Raw genomic sequence first — 19,212 nt, 5'->3', positions numbered from 1 at the left:
CTGATATCTCTCCTCTTGATGCTTCTGTTGCAGTACATAGTAGCTTTGTACTGCTTGATCTCTAATATATATACCCTATATCTAAACAGCCACAAAAAAAAAAAAAAAAAGCCACAAAAATCTAGGCTACTTTTTTCCCAGGGTCGATTATTTCCTCTTGATTTTTCTGTTGCAGTAGGCTACATAGCAGCTTTGTACTGCTTGATCTCTAATATATATATCATATATCTAAAAAAACAGCCACAGAAAAAAATTAAATAAATAAAAAAAAATAAGCCACTAAAATCTACTTTTTTTCCCCAGGGTCTATTATTTCCGACCAAAAGCACATGAATGCGCGACGACTCGCAAACGCGGAAGTAGGAGCTTACGAAAAGCACTTGAAGGCATCATAACTACATTTCCTCGCACCTACTGTCAACTCCAAGGAAAATGCTGAAAACCTTCCCAGGTCACACAAGCCTTCATCAGGCGCCAGTCATCAATGTCCAGTTAGCTTCCGGATGGTAAGTCACTATCATTACTACTAACCTGTAACCCGTGTTGTTTTATATGCATTAGGCTTTATTTGTACACTCTTCACTGAAAGTGTTCCCTAAAGCCACCGGTGCTATAAAGAATGAGGGCAAAGCAGCTTAAAGGGAGCGCATTACGGCCAAGCTCTGGACTAGTTACAACAACAACCTTGCCATAGCATGCGTACAATAAAGTGACCTAAAGCTAAAAGAAACAGGGGTATTCTGTCATTGCCTGTGTTATTACGGGGATATTCCCAGAACAGGTGGCTGGGAGGTCAGTCCAGCCATAACGTGTTATAGCCTCTAACCTATAAAGAGATGTGATTAAGTGTGAATTTACTGAATATGGGTTCAAAAATAGGCCACTATCTAGGCTGGTCGGTTCTGTACAAGACCTGCAGCTCTTGTGGAGGATCTCATTCATAACCAGGATCACTTTATTCAAATTGTAACAGTTGATGGGTGGATGTGTGTGTGTGTGTGTGTGTGTGTATGTGTGGGCGAGAGAGAGAGAGGGGGAGATGGTCAAAGCTCTTCAAATCGGTGTGTTTCTATAATTTATATGTAGGGCATCATCAAATATATAGCGGCTGTAAAACATGTCACTGTCATGGTTTTAAGGACTTTGAACTTGCACAATATAAACTTAATCTAGCATATTAATGTTAGGCATACTTAAGACAGTATGGATAATAAGTACAGCCATTACACTGAAATGCTCCAGCAGTATGCTTTTATTATTATTTGGATTATATTTTATGTCTGTATATTTTAATGGACTGAAAGAAATTTGTCAGGTTAAAAATGTATGAAATGGCACAATGATACATGTGGATACAAGATAGTATAAAAAGGAAAATATAACCGCCATTGTTGAAATCAAGGGAAGATGAACATTGTACATTCTCACAATACAGTTTATGCTTACTTGTTAATTTAGAGGGCTGTTATGCATTGCAACCACGTTACCATTTACAAGCTGTTGTGGGAAGGACACTGAATGTAAATATCAACAGTTATGGGCTTTCTGAGTATTTTACTGTTATCTCTGTAACAAGTGATGTGTCTTTGTCATCTTGCGGGGCTGACATTATGAATTTATTATACTGTCACTGTCGACAGATGCTTTCTTAATTGTTTCCTTTTTTCCCTTCCTGCAGATGACATTACAAGGTGTCCCCATCTACTGTAGATGCTTTCATGTCCTGTGCTGAGAGCTATATCTGATAATACATTGTATGGGACCCTCCTTCCGCCGCTGTAAGCAACCCAACCTTGTAGGAGTCGGCAGAGAAAGTCAAGCATGTTTCACCTAATTAAGAAAGACAAGGAGAAGGAGAAGGAAAAGGAGTTGGGGAAGAAGGAGAAGAAAGACAAGAAAGACAAAAAGGAGCGAATGTCCCAGGCAGAGTTGAAGAGCCTAGAGGAGATGAGTATAAGGAGAGGCTTCTTCAACCTGCACCGAGGGAGCTCCAAGAGGGACTCTAGGAGCAAGTTGGAGATTTCTAGTCCTATCCCAATTAAAGTGGCCAGCAACGCAGAGCTCAGCCTGACGGACATAGAGGCTGAGCGCCTTGACAACTGCAGCACCCTGGGGCGGGATGTGGGGCAAATGAGTGCAACTACCTCTAGTGATGATATCAAGGGAAATGAACAGGAGCATCATCGCAACTCTGTAAAGGAGCGGGCAGCCAAGTTTGGTGAATTGGCCAAGCCAAATTCTCTGGTGGGCCAGAGGCAACTCTCCCTTTCCCAGAGGAAAGGGAGCTTAGAAGCCCCGACTCCCTCTGGGCAGAACTCTACCACATCTTCTCTTCAGGTAGAAGCCAAGGCTTTGGACCCACAGCATAGACGAGGCTCCTACTCACTTGGCTATAACAGGGAAATGGTACACATTCCAGAGACAGTGGAAAAGACCTTCCCTGGGGCAGACCTACAGCTGCCTGTGTTAGTGGCTCCACCTGTGCCAGATCCAAGGGAATTGGAGCTACAGCGCCGCAACACCGGGGATTTTGGCTTCTCCCTGCGGAGGACCACCTTGCTGGACAGGCAGCCTGATGGAGCGGTGTGCCGACGCGTGGTGCACTTTGCCGAGCCGGGTGCCGGGACCAAGGATCGGGCCCTGGGCCTTGTGCCTGGAGACAGGCTGGTGGAGATCAACGGGGTCAACGTGGAGAGTAAGAGCAGGGACGAGATCGTGGAGATGATCCGTCAGTCTGGAGAGTCAGTCCGGCTCAAGGTGCAGCCTATTTTGGAGCTGAGTGAGTTGAACCGCTGCTGGCTGAGGACCATGCAGGACCTGCAGAGGGAAGTCTATGATGTGAGTACTAGTGTGGTTATTTGGGTATTGAATCATATTCAGTCCACTGATACAGAAATAGAGAGAAATAGATAGATACCATTGCATAATTTCACACTTATCTGAGAAGACATAGGATGTGCCTAAATCAGAAAAGGCAGGTGTGTTCTCATGCATGCTGACCATTGCGCTTGGCATGGACAACTCTGGTTTGTCTGTTCATTTGAAAGCTGTACCCTTGTTCCCCTTCTGAAGAGTCTCATTCCAAAATGAGATATCCACCATTTGAAAAAGTTGACATTCTTACAAAATAATCAGTGGTATGAAAGTTAACCTCATTAGGGCTTGCTATGGAAGTCATGAATTATCTATAGATGTTTCCTCACAAAATAGTTATGTTTTGAGGGTAGACTCATCTGTGTTTTTGAAGTGCTGACTAAATTTAGGAAATTAATTTCGGGCATTTGGAAATGAATTTCTTCATATAAAAGCTACATTTTTTTCAAATGGTGTTTACAGGGCACCGAGAAACAGTATATGTGTTATTAAGTGCTTCTAGATCTGTGTTATGTGGGAATTTAAAGACAAGGCTATACCTGGTGAATAATTGATCCCCACCTCAATCACTGTATATGCAATACATCAGTCGACATGCATCAGTTTGAGTGTGTGTATGTGTATGTGTAGTGAGAGAGGAAGTGAGAATGTACATTCTTCTCTATTTGTTAACACATTTCCAGTGAAAGTTATGAATTTGAGCTCTCCATGACAGTTGGCCAATCAACTGCTCAAACTAAAAATCAAGACAATAGTAAACATATCATCCTCCACAAATGATGCATGCACACCTTGGGCTAATCAGTAACAAGATGCATCATCCCTTCAGGTTTCATCAAAATTGGTCTGGTGGTGTAGCAGTTATGGCCTTTTAGAATTTGAAATTTTGCACTGTAATTGTAGCGCCTCCATCAGCCCAACCTGTGTAACTTTTTAACTGCCAGAAAGTGTCATACCTCCAAGTTTTGTCAACATCTGACCAGTAGTGTCTTGACATCACATTTGAGTTAAAAACGAATTTGACCTTTAATTATTGCACCCCAATTAGACCAATCAGTGTAATTTCTTAAACTATCACGTTTGAAGGATGGACTCAGCCTGATCCACAACAAAATAGAGTTGTGAACTAGTCGAACAGCTACAATGACTATGACTGCCATTATAAAATGAAGGTACTGTGAAACAGCCCGTTTATTGCATCAAGTAATACAGGCTACACTTACTATGAAAGACTTTGCACTGTCTGTTCTGTAGGCTCAATAAAGAAATAACATGCTCGTATATGTTTGCACGTATACCCTGTTTGTTTAATTTGGTTGATAAGGGCTGCTGGAGACCCATCATCTTGCAACCTATGTAGTCTGCGTAGCTGTTTCTCTCCTCCAAGATGTGTCCTGAACTCATATAGATTCCATGCTTTTAATCCTTCTTAAATAGAAAGTCATTCAATGATTTTAGTTAATATGAACATGCCCCTATGCCTATGATTATGTAATTGAATTGTATTCACAGTATTTGTTTACATTTACAGATTAATAGTGCTGAAGTTCTCATTCTCATTCCACATTAGAAATATGTTGCTGTTTCAACCACAATGATACATCAGAGCGTTATTACAATTCATTTAGTCGTAGCAAAAGCAATTATAGAGTAATAAGTGAGCAATTTTATATGCTGGTTTACCGTAGTGCCAAGAATTTCAACCCAGGTGTTTGCCTGCCCTTCTGCCTCCATGCTGACAAGGGCTAGGCTCAACTAAGATCAACAGGATCTAGACTGGTCTGATGACTATGTGCAATTATATAGATCATACTGATATTTTAATTATAGGCTTCTGGCACATTGTGCAGTATAGAGCGATGTGAGAGTGTACGACTCTGCTGTGTTAAAATATATGCTATACAACAACTACAGAGAGTAAGATCTTTTTAGATCTGTGATTCTGTTGTTCTGTCAAATCATGTTTGCTGATAGACTCCCACTGTCCGGTCTTTTTGATGTTTGGAATTATGGATTTCTCTGGTTTGACTGATATGAGGCACAAAGGATTTTAAAGTCACACTAAAAAAAGAAAAAGAAAAAGTACTTTTTGTTCACCATTTTAACTCCTTCTAACAATCATACCATACATCTATTTGACAATTTATCACAAATGAACATTTTCTTGTATTTTCATATCAAAATCTCATTGCTTTTACTCACTGAAAAATGGAACATATTTAGTGGTGTACAAGGAGGTGTAAATAAACATTCCAATCAGTAAAACCATATCAGATTTTTGAACAATCCTGCCCCTCTGCCCTTCCCATCAAATGTGTGGTGGTGATTGATGGCTGGATTTATGGATCAATGTTGAAATAGTCCATAGGTTTCTGCACAGGGTGAAATAAACAGGTGAAACAGGTGAAATACACTTTGGCTTAGGTAAAACATGATGAGTATATTTAGTCTGGAAGGTGATTAAGCTGGAGGAGATGTAGAGCTGGAGAGAGATATTTAAATCAGTAACATCAATTCCCCTTGACAGCACCCACACCTAGATTGTGTGTGTTGGTCCAGACACACATTGGATGAAATCAGCAGGATCAGTAATAGAATCAGGATCAGAATCACATTGTGCAAGAATGTTTTTCACATCGGGTGACAAATTTCACAGTACATGCTGACACACATGATACACAGACAATAAGACCTCACATTTCAAAGGGACAGTGTAAGTCATACTATGGACAGTAGACTATACATATACTGTATATATTTACTCCACATATATGCCTTTATCATTATATAACTGTGTTTGAGCAGCAGGTATGTAGTATGACTGTATTTTGCATTGCATCCATGCAACGCAGACTGAATGGAATGAGATGCATGAAATAACTCATGGGTGTTGGAGAGACTACATTCCTGTGGCTGAATGGTACAGTAAATACTGTACTTTGCATGCAGTCATGAGTCTGAGACATTATCAACATGAATATTGAAATTCCCAATAACCAAAATTATATAAGCCTCAACTGACCTTTAAGGTCTATCGCTGAAGACTAAAATGGGTTCCAATAGGTAGATAGGAGGGGTAAGACCAAGGGTGGGATTGCAGCACCTCTTCTATTTTCTGCAGCTTGTGAGATGTAACAATAAGTCTAGCAAGCGGGAGTGCGGCCATTCCCCTTGGGGAGTATGGTGGCCTTATTCTGAGTCATCAACAGGATCAACCAGGTATCAGTACAGTTGACAATGTTGGAACACCACCAGTATAACCAGCAACTCAGAGAAGGCAGGTTGCTGTGAGTCTCAGCGCTCCCACCTTTCAGCCACAGGAATGCAGTCTCTCCAACACCCATGAGTTATTTAATGTGTCTCATTCTAGTCAGTGTAATTTCCTCATGTAACACTGACAAAATTGATTTTATGGCCACACTGTATAACACGCTGCTTGAACACACACAGTACCAGAACACTGATGAATGCATTACAAAATAGAAAACAGGTGCGCTTCTTCCAAAAGGCTACTTTGTAGTTGGGTGCTGGACTTCAATGATTAGAATTCGAGTTGAAAAGAAAGCAGCACACCAATATTGCAATAGAAAAGAATATAACAAAAAAGGGGAGAGGTCACCTCATTTTCACCAATTTATTTTTTGGCCATGACTGCTAACGCGTTTCGGTATTACACCTTCATCAGAGCACTGATGAATGCATATATGCAGAGTAAATATATACTGTATGTATAGTTCTTTGTCCCAGGCAGTGTGCTGAACATCATCTTCTTGCATGTTTTTTGGGGCTTGGTGAAATTCTGAGGTGATGCTGCACTTATACCCCTTTCACACCGGACTACTGACCTAGGAAATTCTTGTGTCGACGGTCAGTGTGAAAGGGTGGTCTTGGGTAAGTTGACTCTACAAAAATGACCCTGTTCAAATTCAGGGTTGAGACCTGGGTCAGATTTGCTCCGCTTGGTGTAAAGGTTCAGTGCCACACCTGCTTGGCTTGTTTTCCGGCACACGAATATGGCGTAAAAGGTGCACTGTATGAAGGTGGTGTTTAACAGAGAAGCTAACGATACCAGCGTTAATGGTTCTGTGAAGCTTTCATTTGGTGATTGAGTAGATAAAATGAACCTCGCAAGTTCACAGAACTGTGTCTTGAGTATCATGTCGCCCGCCATGTTGAACTTGCTTGCATACATGAATCTGTCCCTGGTCTGTTGTGAGTGGTAGCGACATTGGACGTTTCTGTATTTGAGGCTTGGGGTGAATTGCCTACACATGATGGACTTGGATTAGCGTACTGTAATAGTCCAGTTGGAAACAGTTGTGCACCATAAAACATAAGGTGTAAACTTGATATATGGTAACCTGTTTGGGTGTATCTCCTTGTCCATCCTTCCATTACTTTATCTGAGTCACTATAGTCTTTAAATGAGTGGATACACAGCCACACACACTCCAACCCCTTCCCTAGAGGAGACATTTGTCTCTCTGTCCTACTTTGTCCCAGATACCACCGATCATGATCATCATCGTCAGACAGGCCATTTGAAAAAGTAGAAAATGCGCATGTCAGAGTGACCTAGAACCAACAGCTATTTATAGGAGGTTATAATAAGATCTCGATTCAAGATCTGGATCTGTCCAAATCTGTATGTGGTGCTGTATTCTTCTTTGTAGCCATAGCGTTTACTAGCATGATGCATATACCGTATACCTACATTGATGTTTTCATAGTTATAGCATATAGCTCACTATTAAAGGAAGATGTTGCATAAGTTTAGTGATATTTATAATTACATGACTGCAGTGAGAGTATGATGGGTGAGTAAGGAAGCCTGTTATTGAACAGAAACCTGTTGTTCAGGTTTGGTTTCAGTGGTACACCTTTCTCTCTCTCTCTCTCTCTCTCTCTCTTGTCTCCCATTTCTGTCTTATTTTATGATTTCAAGATTACCTTCAAATGGTTTGCCTTTAGGCTGCATAATAAGCCCCTCACCTCACCATCTGTCAGAAAAATAGGAACTCCATTTTCCACCAATGTAATTTTCATTGGCACTTCAAACATTGTCATTTGCTTTTTTGCAATCTAGCGGGTCCTGAGTGAAAGTGAAATTTGTCCAAACTTATGAGTTGAATTAGAGTTGTCTAAGCAACAAGGTAGTCTAGACATGAGGAACACTGTTTAGACCTCTTTGATCATTCTAAACTTGTCAGACGTGGAAATGATTTTGTTCTTTTGGAGGATCTTGTATCCAACGTAATGCCATGATTGACTGTATAATTTTAATAGAGATTGAGATAAATTTGAGACAGACAAGTGGAGTTTGTATAGAAAATTCATGAATGTGAAGTAAGTATCCAGTTCACTTATCTTTTGTAGGCTGGATCCAGCACAAACAACTTTTGAATGGACCCCTGCATTAATTCTGGACCAAATTAGATTATATAATGGCTTATTTCTGGGCCAAGGACCAACAGCTGAGTACATGGAACCTTTTGTCCATTGGGTGGCGGCCACTGTCCACACTACATGAGGCCAGAACAACTATTCTTCTGTTGTGCTCTCTCTGTTGCTCTCTCTTTCCAAAGCTGTCAAAGCGTTTCCTGCATGGACTGGGAGCTTTCTGTCACAGGCGATGGGTTTTAGACCACCGCTGGACTCCGATCATTGATCAGATCATCTTGTCACTCTGGTCACAAAGCTAGTCAAGGTCTTTGTCTAAGCTGCACCCGCCTCTAATCTCCATGTTGTATGTCAGAGTGAAGTCAATCACAGCGCTTTGGAGGGGAGGTCAATGTGTCCTTTCAAATCATTCAGTTGTATTGGTTGAATTCTACCACTTTCATTTTGAAGCAGGTGCTGCCCTCTTTACAACAAACATTTAAATCCCAAGTTTCATATGTAAATACTGTTCTGCAGTTCTTTATCCTCAGAAATCAAGGTCCAGCACTGTCTTGTTACCTCCACCAAGGAGGTAATATTTTCACCCGTGTCTGTGTTTGTTCGTCTGTCCGTCCGTCTGTTAGCAGGATATCTCAAAAAGTTGGGTACAGATTTGCACAAAACTTGGTACGAAGGTTGGTTATGGGCCAAGGAAGAACTGATTAACCTTTCATGTCGATTGGCCAAAAGTGGGCGTGGTGGTGGGTGTGGCATATTACCAAAAGATGCATAACTTCCTTGCGGGGTGTTGTCAGACATGGTGGATTTCTGTGCTCTACTGAGCACATTTTCTAGTTGTATAATATTATCCCTTACAAACAGTAGTGAATTAAAAAGTTAAATCAATCCAAATTACACATATGATGCTTGCTATATGAATATAATGCAGAGATTCTAGTAACGCTTAAACAACATATGACACCAGTGAACACATACTGTCCATGTGATACAAAAAAGCTACAAGCCTCCTCTGTCCTAAACAAGGTGACAAAAGAGTGCTTACCTTTTCTGTTGGCATGAGGAGCTTTATTACATAGCTTTATTACATTTATTAATATTGAGAGCAGGGGACTAAAGCCTGAGTGCCAGTGTTGATAATAGATCTCCAGGGCAGCTAATGTTGGAGCTAATGTTGCCAAATGTTTCGTCTAATAGCCCTGCATCAGTTATCCTTCATCTCATACATTTCCAGTCTTTCTGCAGACCAGACACGGTTTCATCATTAGGAAATTAGCAAATGGTTTAATCTCCTCTCCAAGCTGCCCATTTATATTACATCATCCCCATTTCCAGTGGGGTGATGCTAGAGAGTATTAGCACAGGCCTGGATTAGAAAGAGGCGGGGCCTCCAAGGATAAATATAAAGCTGTTTGGTTCATGATAGAGGCTGTACTGCAGGTGTCATTTTCTCCTTTCTTCCATTCTTTGAATGTATTTGAACTCAATTTTAATAGTACAAGGGAAACCTTTTCTACTTAGGTACTAGAGTGCCGAGGGCCAACAGTGATACCAACAGTATGAGGCCTACTGTGTCACCAGTTTCAGACCCGGTGGCCTCTCGTGTGGGCTTTAATTTCGACAGCTGAATTGAGAAAATGACTAATTTGTTTGCAGTTAGATATAGTAAGGGAGACATAGTTGACATTCTTGGGTGTGTAACTGATACAAGCTCTGCCAGTTACATGTGACATCAGCACTTGACAGGCACACCCTCAGCTTGTCAGCCATAAGCAGGAGCTATTTTAATTCATCATTGTTTTTTGTCACATAAATCCCTTTGTCAGTGTCCCTCATACAGACATGGTGTGTTTACATTTCATGCATTCCTGCTCTTCTAGTAGGGATTATGAAAATCAGTCCCTCAGATTAACTGGGCCTGTTTCCTTACCCTATGCCTGTCCTCATTGCCACCCTCTTTAAGGCATCTATTCAGTGAGTTGCTCTACTAAGCTGCCATTGGCACCTATTCTGGCCCTGTTTGTGTGTGTGTGGTGGTTGAAAATTTCTCACAGTGTGAAGGAAACCTTGCAATAAACCTTGTGTTGCACCTTTCTGTTTTACATTGGTGCTGCATGGCCAGAGAGACACTATCTAATTGTGACATTACAGCCTGAGAGTATTGTATGAATGAACTCACTGGAGGTGTGTCTATGTGAGTATGTATGTCAGGGGTGACCTTTGTGTTGGTGTGGCATGTTACTTTGTGTGTTGGTACCATGGAGCCATTAGGAGTAATAAGGAGAAGTTTGTGAACATGTACATCCTGCTCCTGTATGTCTGAGACAATTTTCTGCTGTTAAATCGATGTGCCCGACATCGTCCCCTCTGACTGTGTGCTATTGCTGTTTGTTTAAGGAAGTGTGAAGAAGGGGAAGGCTAATCCCTTTTCCCCTTCCCCACTGATAATAGAGCAGAGTTGTTAAGTGTCTTTTTACCTGCTGTTAAATGAGAGCATTTTCACTCTCTGCTCACCCCTAATCACAGTACATATGAACCATAGGTGAGATCACACCTAACTTTGCTGCTCCTAAAGCCTGTTCATACGGCCTACTTTCCATAAGAAGTTCTGTGATTTTCAGGCCTATTTTCTGTTACTGTGTAAAATCTGGGTCATTTTCACATCCTGGAATTTCATAAAGCGGTCAGAGGACTGCAGAGTGTGAAGTCCCATGATTCATTTCTGCTGACTGTCCCCAAAGCATGGATACTGGTCAAGTATCTCCATGATCTTTGCCTGCTTTTATTGGAATAGACAGCATAGAGGTTTTGATCTTAAAGTGTCGGCTTCTTTGATGTTTGTTTTAGGATTGTACAGATGTGTCAGATCTATCTATCTATCTATCTATCTATCTATCTATCTATCTATCTATCTATCTATCTGTCTATACACACACACACACACACACACACACACACACACACACACACACACATATATACTGTATATACAGTATATATCACATATATGGCCCTTTTTATCTTAACTCATCTTAGTTTATCTATTTTTTTTTAATCTATTTTACTGTTGTTCTGTTAAATACAAGAAATAAATAAAAGAAAGTGTTGCAGACAGGTTTTAACTGGGTCAGAGTCAGCAGTGTTTAGGGTGTATAGAGTCCTTAATCTTTGGTTTGCACTAAACATGTGTAGACAAACAACCCACATGCTGTGTCCCACTCACCCACTCTGGGGATTAGCAGGCTGTGCTAGATAGGGCAGATAGACTGTGTGCTTAGGTGGTCCCTGTAGACTGGTAACATGGAAGAAATACCTGATACTGTATATGTTCTAGTGTATGACAGATGTTTGACATTTTTATGGTGCGAAGGCTTTATATTTGCATATTAAACATTACCAAACATTACCATTAAAATAGAAAACAAACATTGTGCACCCAGATAAAACAATGAAATGGCTGTTGTATTACATGGTTGGTTTTGCTTCCTTGAATCTCACTGCTCCTGACTTTGGATAACATTCGCTATTGCCTGCTATCACTTTGTACGTGAGAACTGGTCATTTGATAAATGAAGCTGCTAATGAGTTTATGAAGAGTGTATGTGCCAAGATTGGATTAGCCCAGCCTGGCCCAGCAGAGCTTGCTGCTACATTTCCATGTTTTCCTCCTGCGACTACACCCCTTGGCACCCACACCCAAGGAGCTGAATGCCTACCTCCAGGCAAAGCACCCTGACATGTGTTTTGCCCAACTGGCTTTACAACAGTATATTTTGTCAAATTTATCAAATCTTTTACTTTCTTGATTTCTGGAAACATGATTTTGATTGGGCAAGCGATGTGATTGTAAAAGGTGATTGAACCTATGTTACTCATCTTGCTGGTCAATGCGAATTACATTTACATTTCAGTGCAAATACACATGAAAAGGGACCTGCAACCGCTGCTTGTGGTTATATTTTTGTTAGGGTTTATCACTGAACAAGACTAATTCTTAAATTTAGGCCAGCAGTATACCTAGACAATAATTTCTTTGAAGTACACAAACTAATACATTGCATACATTTACAGGTTTATAGCTCCCTCTTGTGGTCTACTAAGACTGGTGAAACTCATGAGAAGGGGTACTTTTCCCTCCTATGCCTTTCATTCATGTGTGTGTTTTTGCATTCTTGAATGTGTGCATGCATTATATAAAGGGAAAGGTTGCACTATCACAGGCCTTCTCACTGAATGAGGTGAGAAGGTGTTTGCTCCATTTGTATGTGTCCTTTTCACATTCAAGCTAATGCCTTTTATGCATTTCATGGAAGACTTTTCTTACACAAGCGGCCATAGTGGAATGGAAGGAGGGGAGTGGAAGATTAAAAGATCATCCATTCAGTTTTTTCTTGTCATGAGTGGACAATTGTAGCACTTACTTCTGAACCATAGATCTTGGGAGCGTTTCCCATTCTCTTGATTGCATTATTGGATTTTCTGTCTGCCTCAAATGGAAAGGGATCATCCACTGTTTGCTCCACTGGGGACCGAGTTGCCAGGAGGGTATAAGAAAGCGTGGGTATAAGAATGGTGGAATCAGCATCTGATTCCACCATCAGATGTGTGGGGCACCCAGCAGGGGATGAGAGTGGCAGGGAGAGGGGGCAGAGGTAATTGGTGTGGTTCTGCAAATTCTATTTATAACCCCTCTGTATCCCAGCAGCTGTCCCCCTTCTATCTCCCCGCCCTGCATCCGGCATGCTGTGCCTGCCCGGCTCCTATCACATTACCCCGCCGCTCCTCAGTCCAGAGCTTTACTGTGCTGACTGTGACGTCCAGCCCTCGTGGTTGCCCTCCCACTCAGCTGGGACTACGGACTGAGTGCTTTCCCCAGACCCATGTCTGACCCTACCCTGCCCCTGATTGCACTACTCCAGTGAGAGAGGGAAGACTGGAAGGCTAACTAGGCCTAGAGAAAAGGTAACAGGCTCAGGCCTCGTGTGGAGTGTGTGTGTGTCTAGCAGTGTGATCTGCTCAGGGTGTACATGCTCTGCTGTAGCAGTTCCATTAGGGCTCTGATTGCGTCTCAGAATGGCCTCCTTTGCTGCTGAAACTATTTATAGGAGTGGACTCTGATGAAAGCTGGGCCAGAGACGGTGAAACATGTTGCTGCGCAACTCATTTTAGTTGTCTTGTAAATAAGCAGAAGGCCCACTTTTTAATCAGTTAAAACATGAAAATTCAAGCAGTGGTATGAGGTATTCTTCAAAGGTGAGCAAGTAGCATAGTGCTTGATTATAAACTACTGTGATGTCTAAGTGCGACACTCCCAATGATGTTTGTTTACTCCCATTGTCAATTGGTCCTTCTGGCTGTGTGTTCATTACTGTTTGCAACACAAGACATTTTGTGCTGTTCTTTCTGTTGTCTGCAGTTGAACTGCATGTTTTCTGATTGGCTTTGTGTCATTACTACAAATGGAACAAGTGAAAGTAGTGATCTTGTCATCGTTCATTCAGTTGGAATGAGAGCCAGGAAAACCTTAGGCCCTTAGCTATGGGATCATATTTTGATAATTTTGAACTGAGTAAAAACAGAAATATTTTTCAGTTTGCGTCTGAGTTGTAGTAATAGATATTGGGCTCACGATTAAGAACACTGAAATAAGCAGGATTTTTTTGTTAATATATGTTCACCAGATGGTTCTAAGATGAATATTGACTTTGGAGTGTGTAAGCCATGTCTTGTTTGGTCTCCATGTTTTCCATGTCTCCTCTGGTGTGAAGCAAGTGAGCTATCCATTTCATCCTGTTCTTCATGTATTCTGTCCTCAGTGCTACATGGTCCCACTGCCCTGTTGGTATTTGACCTGTCGTGTGCAGAAAGCAAGTCCACAGTCCTTCATCGTTCACCCCTTAGTTCCCACCCTACATCACTCCGCCTTACATCCTCCTTTCCTCCATTGTCTCCGTCTCACTCTCTCTCCATCCCTTGTCCTTGTTCTCCTCGCCACCCAGCTCGTCCCATGACTTGTGGGCAATCACCATGGCTTACAAATCACGCTTTTCATTCTGGGAGCACAAGGGAAGTCTCGCTTTACTTTTCTGTGTTTTTGGCCTCACAGTTCATATCTGTGTGTGTTCTTGATTTTGTTGCTGCGAAATGTTGTCTTTTGTATAAATCAAAAAGCTTTGGCCTGAATCCACGGTTTGATCATTCTTTTTTTTGCTTCCCCTCATGTAGGTTAAAGTTGACAAAGAACCAAATGTAAGTGCCATTTAACCTGCATGCTTTTGGACAGTAATTCACATGATGCCACCAGTTCTGTATACTGTAGTACTAGGCAGACTGCTGCAAGCTAAAGCAATTTTACTTATCAGTGGTATAAAGAAGTTAGATAGCTTTCCAGTGAATTTGGGAATAGGTGATGAAGGCTATAATTGTTAATAAATAATCTAAATAACTAAAGGCTGTTGGTGACCTTCATTATTGTTGGGGCCACAACTGCATATAGAATACAGTGATTACAGCATGGCTTTATCAGTGAAACATTTCTAACATTTAATATATTTTCTATAACTTGGGCCTCTGTCTAAAACACAGCATCCTTTGATCTTTGCTAGGCAATTTCATGATAATGAAGGGCCTATGCCTGTGTAGCTGCATTCATATCAAAACAAGAAAGGAATACCTCAGGAGTCATGTGATTGAAGATATCTAAAAATATATACCTTTCATGTTTTCAGTTTTGATTCTCTCTCTCTTTTTGCCTGTCAACTGTATTAATACATAATAATATATAACAATACATCACAATACATAAACAACAGATTCAAATGATTTAGGTGATATTGGATAGAAAAGGTGAATTATTGAACCAAAGCAAAAGTAAATAAATGAATGGCTACTTACATTGTCTCCTTGCTTTCGGTGCATAGTAGCTCTTAATGGGTGAGGGCTGTGAGGTACACAAGTGGCAGTGGCTGCTTTAAATCCTTTTCAGAATAATCCATACTGAGTTTCAGAGCCCAGAACCTACTGTTGAGTTCTTTGACAGCGCACTTACGTCAGCCAGGGAAATAATCCTCACTATTGTCTGCCCCGCTCTGTTTGTATCCAGTCTGATGTCGATAGTAGTCAGCCTCAGCCCGTCACTAGACCTGCTCTAGACACAGGAAGCGGCCCACAGCCAACTACATCATCAGCTGAAGAACTGAGTAGTAACGGTGCCATGGGCGGTCCAGACACCCCAGGGGGGGGGCAGAGTCCTGGCAGTAAGAAGGTGGTGAAGATTGTGAGAAGGGTTGTTAGGCGAGTGGTTCCTGGTGGGATGGAGGAGCAGAACCAACCCACTATCTCCGAGTCTGCCAGAGCTGCCTCTACTGCAAACCCTGTGCCCAAAAACACCAAGGCTGGTGGCCAGGTGGAGAAGGATGACATATCCATGGGCCTGACCAGCCTCATGGGCAGAGGCCGAACCAAGGAGCACCGGCCTCGCACCCGCACCCAAGACCGCAAGGAGGACTTGTATCAGAAAGAAGAGGGGAAGCAGCAGGAGGAGGAGAAAGGAAAGGCAGAGGAGGAAGAAGAGAAACCTGCAGAGGAAAAAACAGAGGAGGCTGCATCCACATCTGTGTCCACCACTGCACCGCCAAACCCTCTGCCACCAAAGTCCAACCCCCTCGCCCCTCCGGCTGGGTTCATACCTGCTCCCAAATCCGACCCTTTGGCCCCTCCTGCTGGCTTCATCCCAGGCCCCAAACAAAATCCACTGACCCCTCCAGCTGGTTTCATCCCTGCATCAAAATCCAACCCCATGCCCCCAAAACAGAATCCCCTGGTGAGACCTGCAGGTTTCATCCCTGTCCCAAAGACAGATCCTCTGGCCCCCCCTGCAGGGTTCATCCCAAAACCTCGTTCAATTGCTGTAAAGAAATCGGAGGTACAGAGTGACAGATGTGCCTGTTTGCTACTAAACCATGTAGTGGAGCATGCTGTGTGATATTAACATAGACATTACTGTTCATATATATGCACCCTCCTCAATTATGTTTGCCCTGAAAGACACTTTCTACTTGAGTGCTTATGGTTATGGATCACCATGACTTTTTTCTTCTTATGACTTGTATAATTAGGCTACTTCTCAGCTTTGTTATTAACAGGGTGCAGCATCACGGTGGGTGAATTTGCCTCTTCTTAATTTTGTTGTTTCTGATTTCTGCCAAAAATAGCCTTGATCTGCCTTGATATAATGACACCACCCTGAATAACCGAAGGGTAGCAGGGTGCGTCTACCTGCTCATGACTAGGCTTCATCAGTGGGTATAAGGGTGTGCTTATGGCCGGTCCTCTGGGAGTCTGGTCAGTTGGAGTTGGTCTAAGAGCACTGAGCCGTGACTCATTACTGTCATCCTCTGCAGGCGTAGCACTAAGTTTTAGTATGTCGCCTACAGCTGTGGAGCGCTGAGGCAGAGGCATTGAGGCTCTTTTGGGATTCACGTTTAAGAAATAGGAATCAGAATTCATATGTTATTCTTATAGACTAATAAGTATATCTTGTCAATTTTACAACCCTCTCCCAAAGCCAGAAACCAGAGAACCAAGATTCTGGTTTGTGATGTATGACCATGTACAGCTTGGAGGTGGTACTTAGGCAACTAAGTTCAGCTTCAGCTAAGTTTTTAATTATTGTCTGAACTTCTACATCCAAAGGAATGTTATTTTATAGCAGTACTATTGAGTTCAAACTATTACGCACTGTCACCTTTCCTAATTTCACCTCTGCCAAGATTATGTTTTTGCCCCTGTTATGAAGTTTGTTTGTCTCTCTGTCTGTCAGCAGGATACCTCAAAAACATAACAGATGTCTATAAAATTTTGTGGACAGATAGTCCTTTGGTCAAGGAACAAGTGATGGGATTTTGGTTGTGATCCGGATGTGGGATTTCCACCATTATCCATTTTGTTTTTAGCCATATATAACTAACAGAAAGACTTGATTCCTAATCCTAAGGGTATGTTAGCAGGGTCAAGAAATCAATTTAACATACAATTTAAGTGATAGAAATTTTGTTTCTGCAACCGATAAACATCATAAGACTTTTGATGTATTATTTTTCAGGTACTATTCCTGCATTTCAATACATCTGAATGAGGGTTCAGCTGCGACTAACCTAATTACTTAATTACTGTTAGGCAATTTGGAGTACATTGGTGGTTAACTAAGCATAAATATAACTTGACAAAAGTCTTGAACCATTATGCTTCTGCTATAGAGCATAAATATACAAATATTTGAATAGTTGTTTCTCCTTACTCATTTCTGATTGAATTAACTGGAGAATTAGTTGGGCCAAACATTCCTTGAGGTTATTTGTGGTTGTCACATTGGATGTGTCAAATTAAATCTAAAGTTAAAAGGAAAATATGGAGCTAAAACTTCAAACAATATGTCATCATCACTGTTACATCCCATGTTAATACCTTCCCTGTGTGCATGTGTCTGTCTGTCTGTCTGTTTGTATATGTGTTTGTGTGTGAATATTTGTATGTATTGTACAAAGGTACAGGAGGCATCTTGTCCTTCTGTGGCCCCCAATGGTAAGCCCTGCCCTGTTGCACTGACCCAGGCTCACTCTACACAGATTGAACAGGTGTGTGTTCCATCTTGCAGATAATAGTGTGTGTTCCTCACATGCAAACTCATGCCTGGCACGTTTTTCATGGAATTTTTCTCTTATGTAATCCATCGCAGTTAAGGGGAATAGAGGATCAAAAGGGTGTCCATTTAGGGCATCCATCTATTTTCAGTTTGTCTAGACTGGACAATCATAGCAGTTACTTCTGAACCATACATCTCACTTTAGGACCATTTCATGCTATCTTAAATCTTTCTGGCGACGAATACTGTAGGTTCCAGAGCTGATTCCCACTGAGGAGGATCACAAGCGTGTGAGGAGGATCTTTACCGTCAGTGGCAATGATGTAACTTCTCTCTCCTTCAGCTTGTTTGGTTTGTAGCTGCCATTGCTTTACCCAGGCTTATCAGTTGTGTCAACCGCTTGCTCCCCAGCAAGAAGGAAATGTGTGCAGAAATGACCAAGGTCCACATGGGGCTGTCCCAAGCTGTCCCACTGCTAGGGCTCCAATTACAGGGGTGCCCTGCGTTGGTGGACACTTGGTGTGAAATTTGAACCAACCCTGCCCATGTTGTGCTGTTCAGCTTTGAGCCTATGAGTCCAAGTCATAGGATTACTGCCTTTGAGTCAACATAAAGCCATTTGTCAATGCTCCACAGTTAGTAAGGGTGAAAATGAAATGTAAAAAGTCACCTTAGGCTCTCTTGGGCAATATGAGTTGGACTTGTGTAAGCATATCATACAGTATGTGCTTGCGTGTTCATGTGCAGATTATGATATACTGGCTAGAAACGTTATTCTGTGTGGATGATTTTAGGAGACTGATTTTAATCTCCAACCATTCATAAACACTGTCTTGAGTTGTATGCTAAGTGATTGATTTATAATTTTTCAGAAAAGACTGGCATGAACTCTTGTGACTGGTTGATTTGAACACCCTTTTGACAATTTAACAGCTTTAGCTCACTGTCTGCCTCTCGTTGCCTGGCACTTACTCTTTCAATAGCATACATTTCTTTGTTATCAGGTCCAGAGGAGCAGCTACATTGATTTATTTTGCCCTTTGGCATTGTTTGAGTATTTGGCAGTGTCTGATTGTTTATTCTCTCAAAGTCTAGAGCACTGAAAGACACTTCTCCTCATTCCCTCTCCTTGCCTTCAACTCCTGTTGTCTCATGTCCTGTCCTGTGTCTCTCCTTTTGCTTTTCTGTGGGTCATTGGATCTTGACCTGCTGCTGTCCTCTTTGCTGCTTGCATGGCTAGCCTGCCAGGGGGCCCAAGTCCTCTCAGGTACAGCCTGCCTTCTGCCATGCCTGTCCCT

The 19,212-nt window shown here is 41.9% G+C and overlaps 2 protein-coding genes across 2 annotated transcripts in view; both read left to right on the top strand.

The window, feature by feature from the left end:
• The first annotated feature begins 1,821 nt into the window (after positions 1–1,821).
• The window catches only part of LOC139661520 (unconventional myosin-XVIIIa-like), a 70,801-nt gene continuing 53,410 nt past the window's right edge, over positions 1,822–19,212 (top strand). Inside the window, 1 exon segment of the mRNA XM_071539976.1 lies at positions 1,822–2,838. Within this exon segment, the coding sequence (XP_071396077.1) occupies positions 1,822–2,838 (1,017 nt within the window).
• Positions 14,299–16,679, top strand: LOC139661521 (thioredoxin domain-containing protein 2-like). The gene is made up of 3 exons (XM_071539978.1): positions 14,299–14,361; positions 15,374–16,195; positions 16,674–16,679. The coding sequence occupies exons 1-3, from the start codon at positions 14,299–14,301 to the stop codon at positions 16,677–16,679; spliced, it is 891 nt and encodes a 296-aa protein (XP_071396079.1).

The sequence above is a fragment of the Centroberyx affinis genome, unplaced genomic scaffold (assembly GCF_046629955.1).
Source record: "Centroberyx affinis isolate AG114_WGS23_722 - 3 ecotype Tasmania unplaced genomic scaffold, CSIRO-AGI_Caff_v1 ptg003539l_1, whole genome shotgun sequence".
Taxonomy (NCBI): Eukaryota; Metazoa; Chordata; class Actinopteri; order Beryciformes; family Berycidae; genus Centroberyx; species Centroberyx affinis.
Note: the sequence above shows the minus strand (reverse complement) of the source record. Positions and strands in the feature narration are given on the sequence as shown.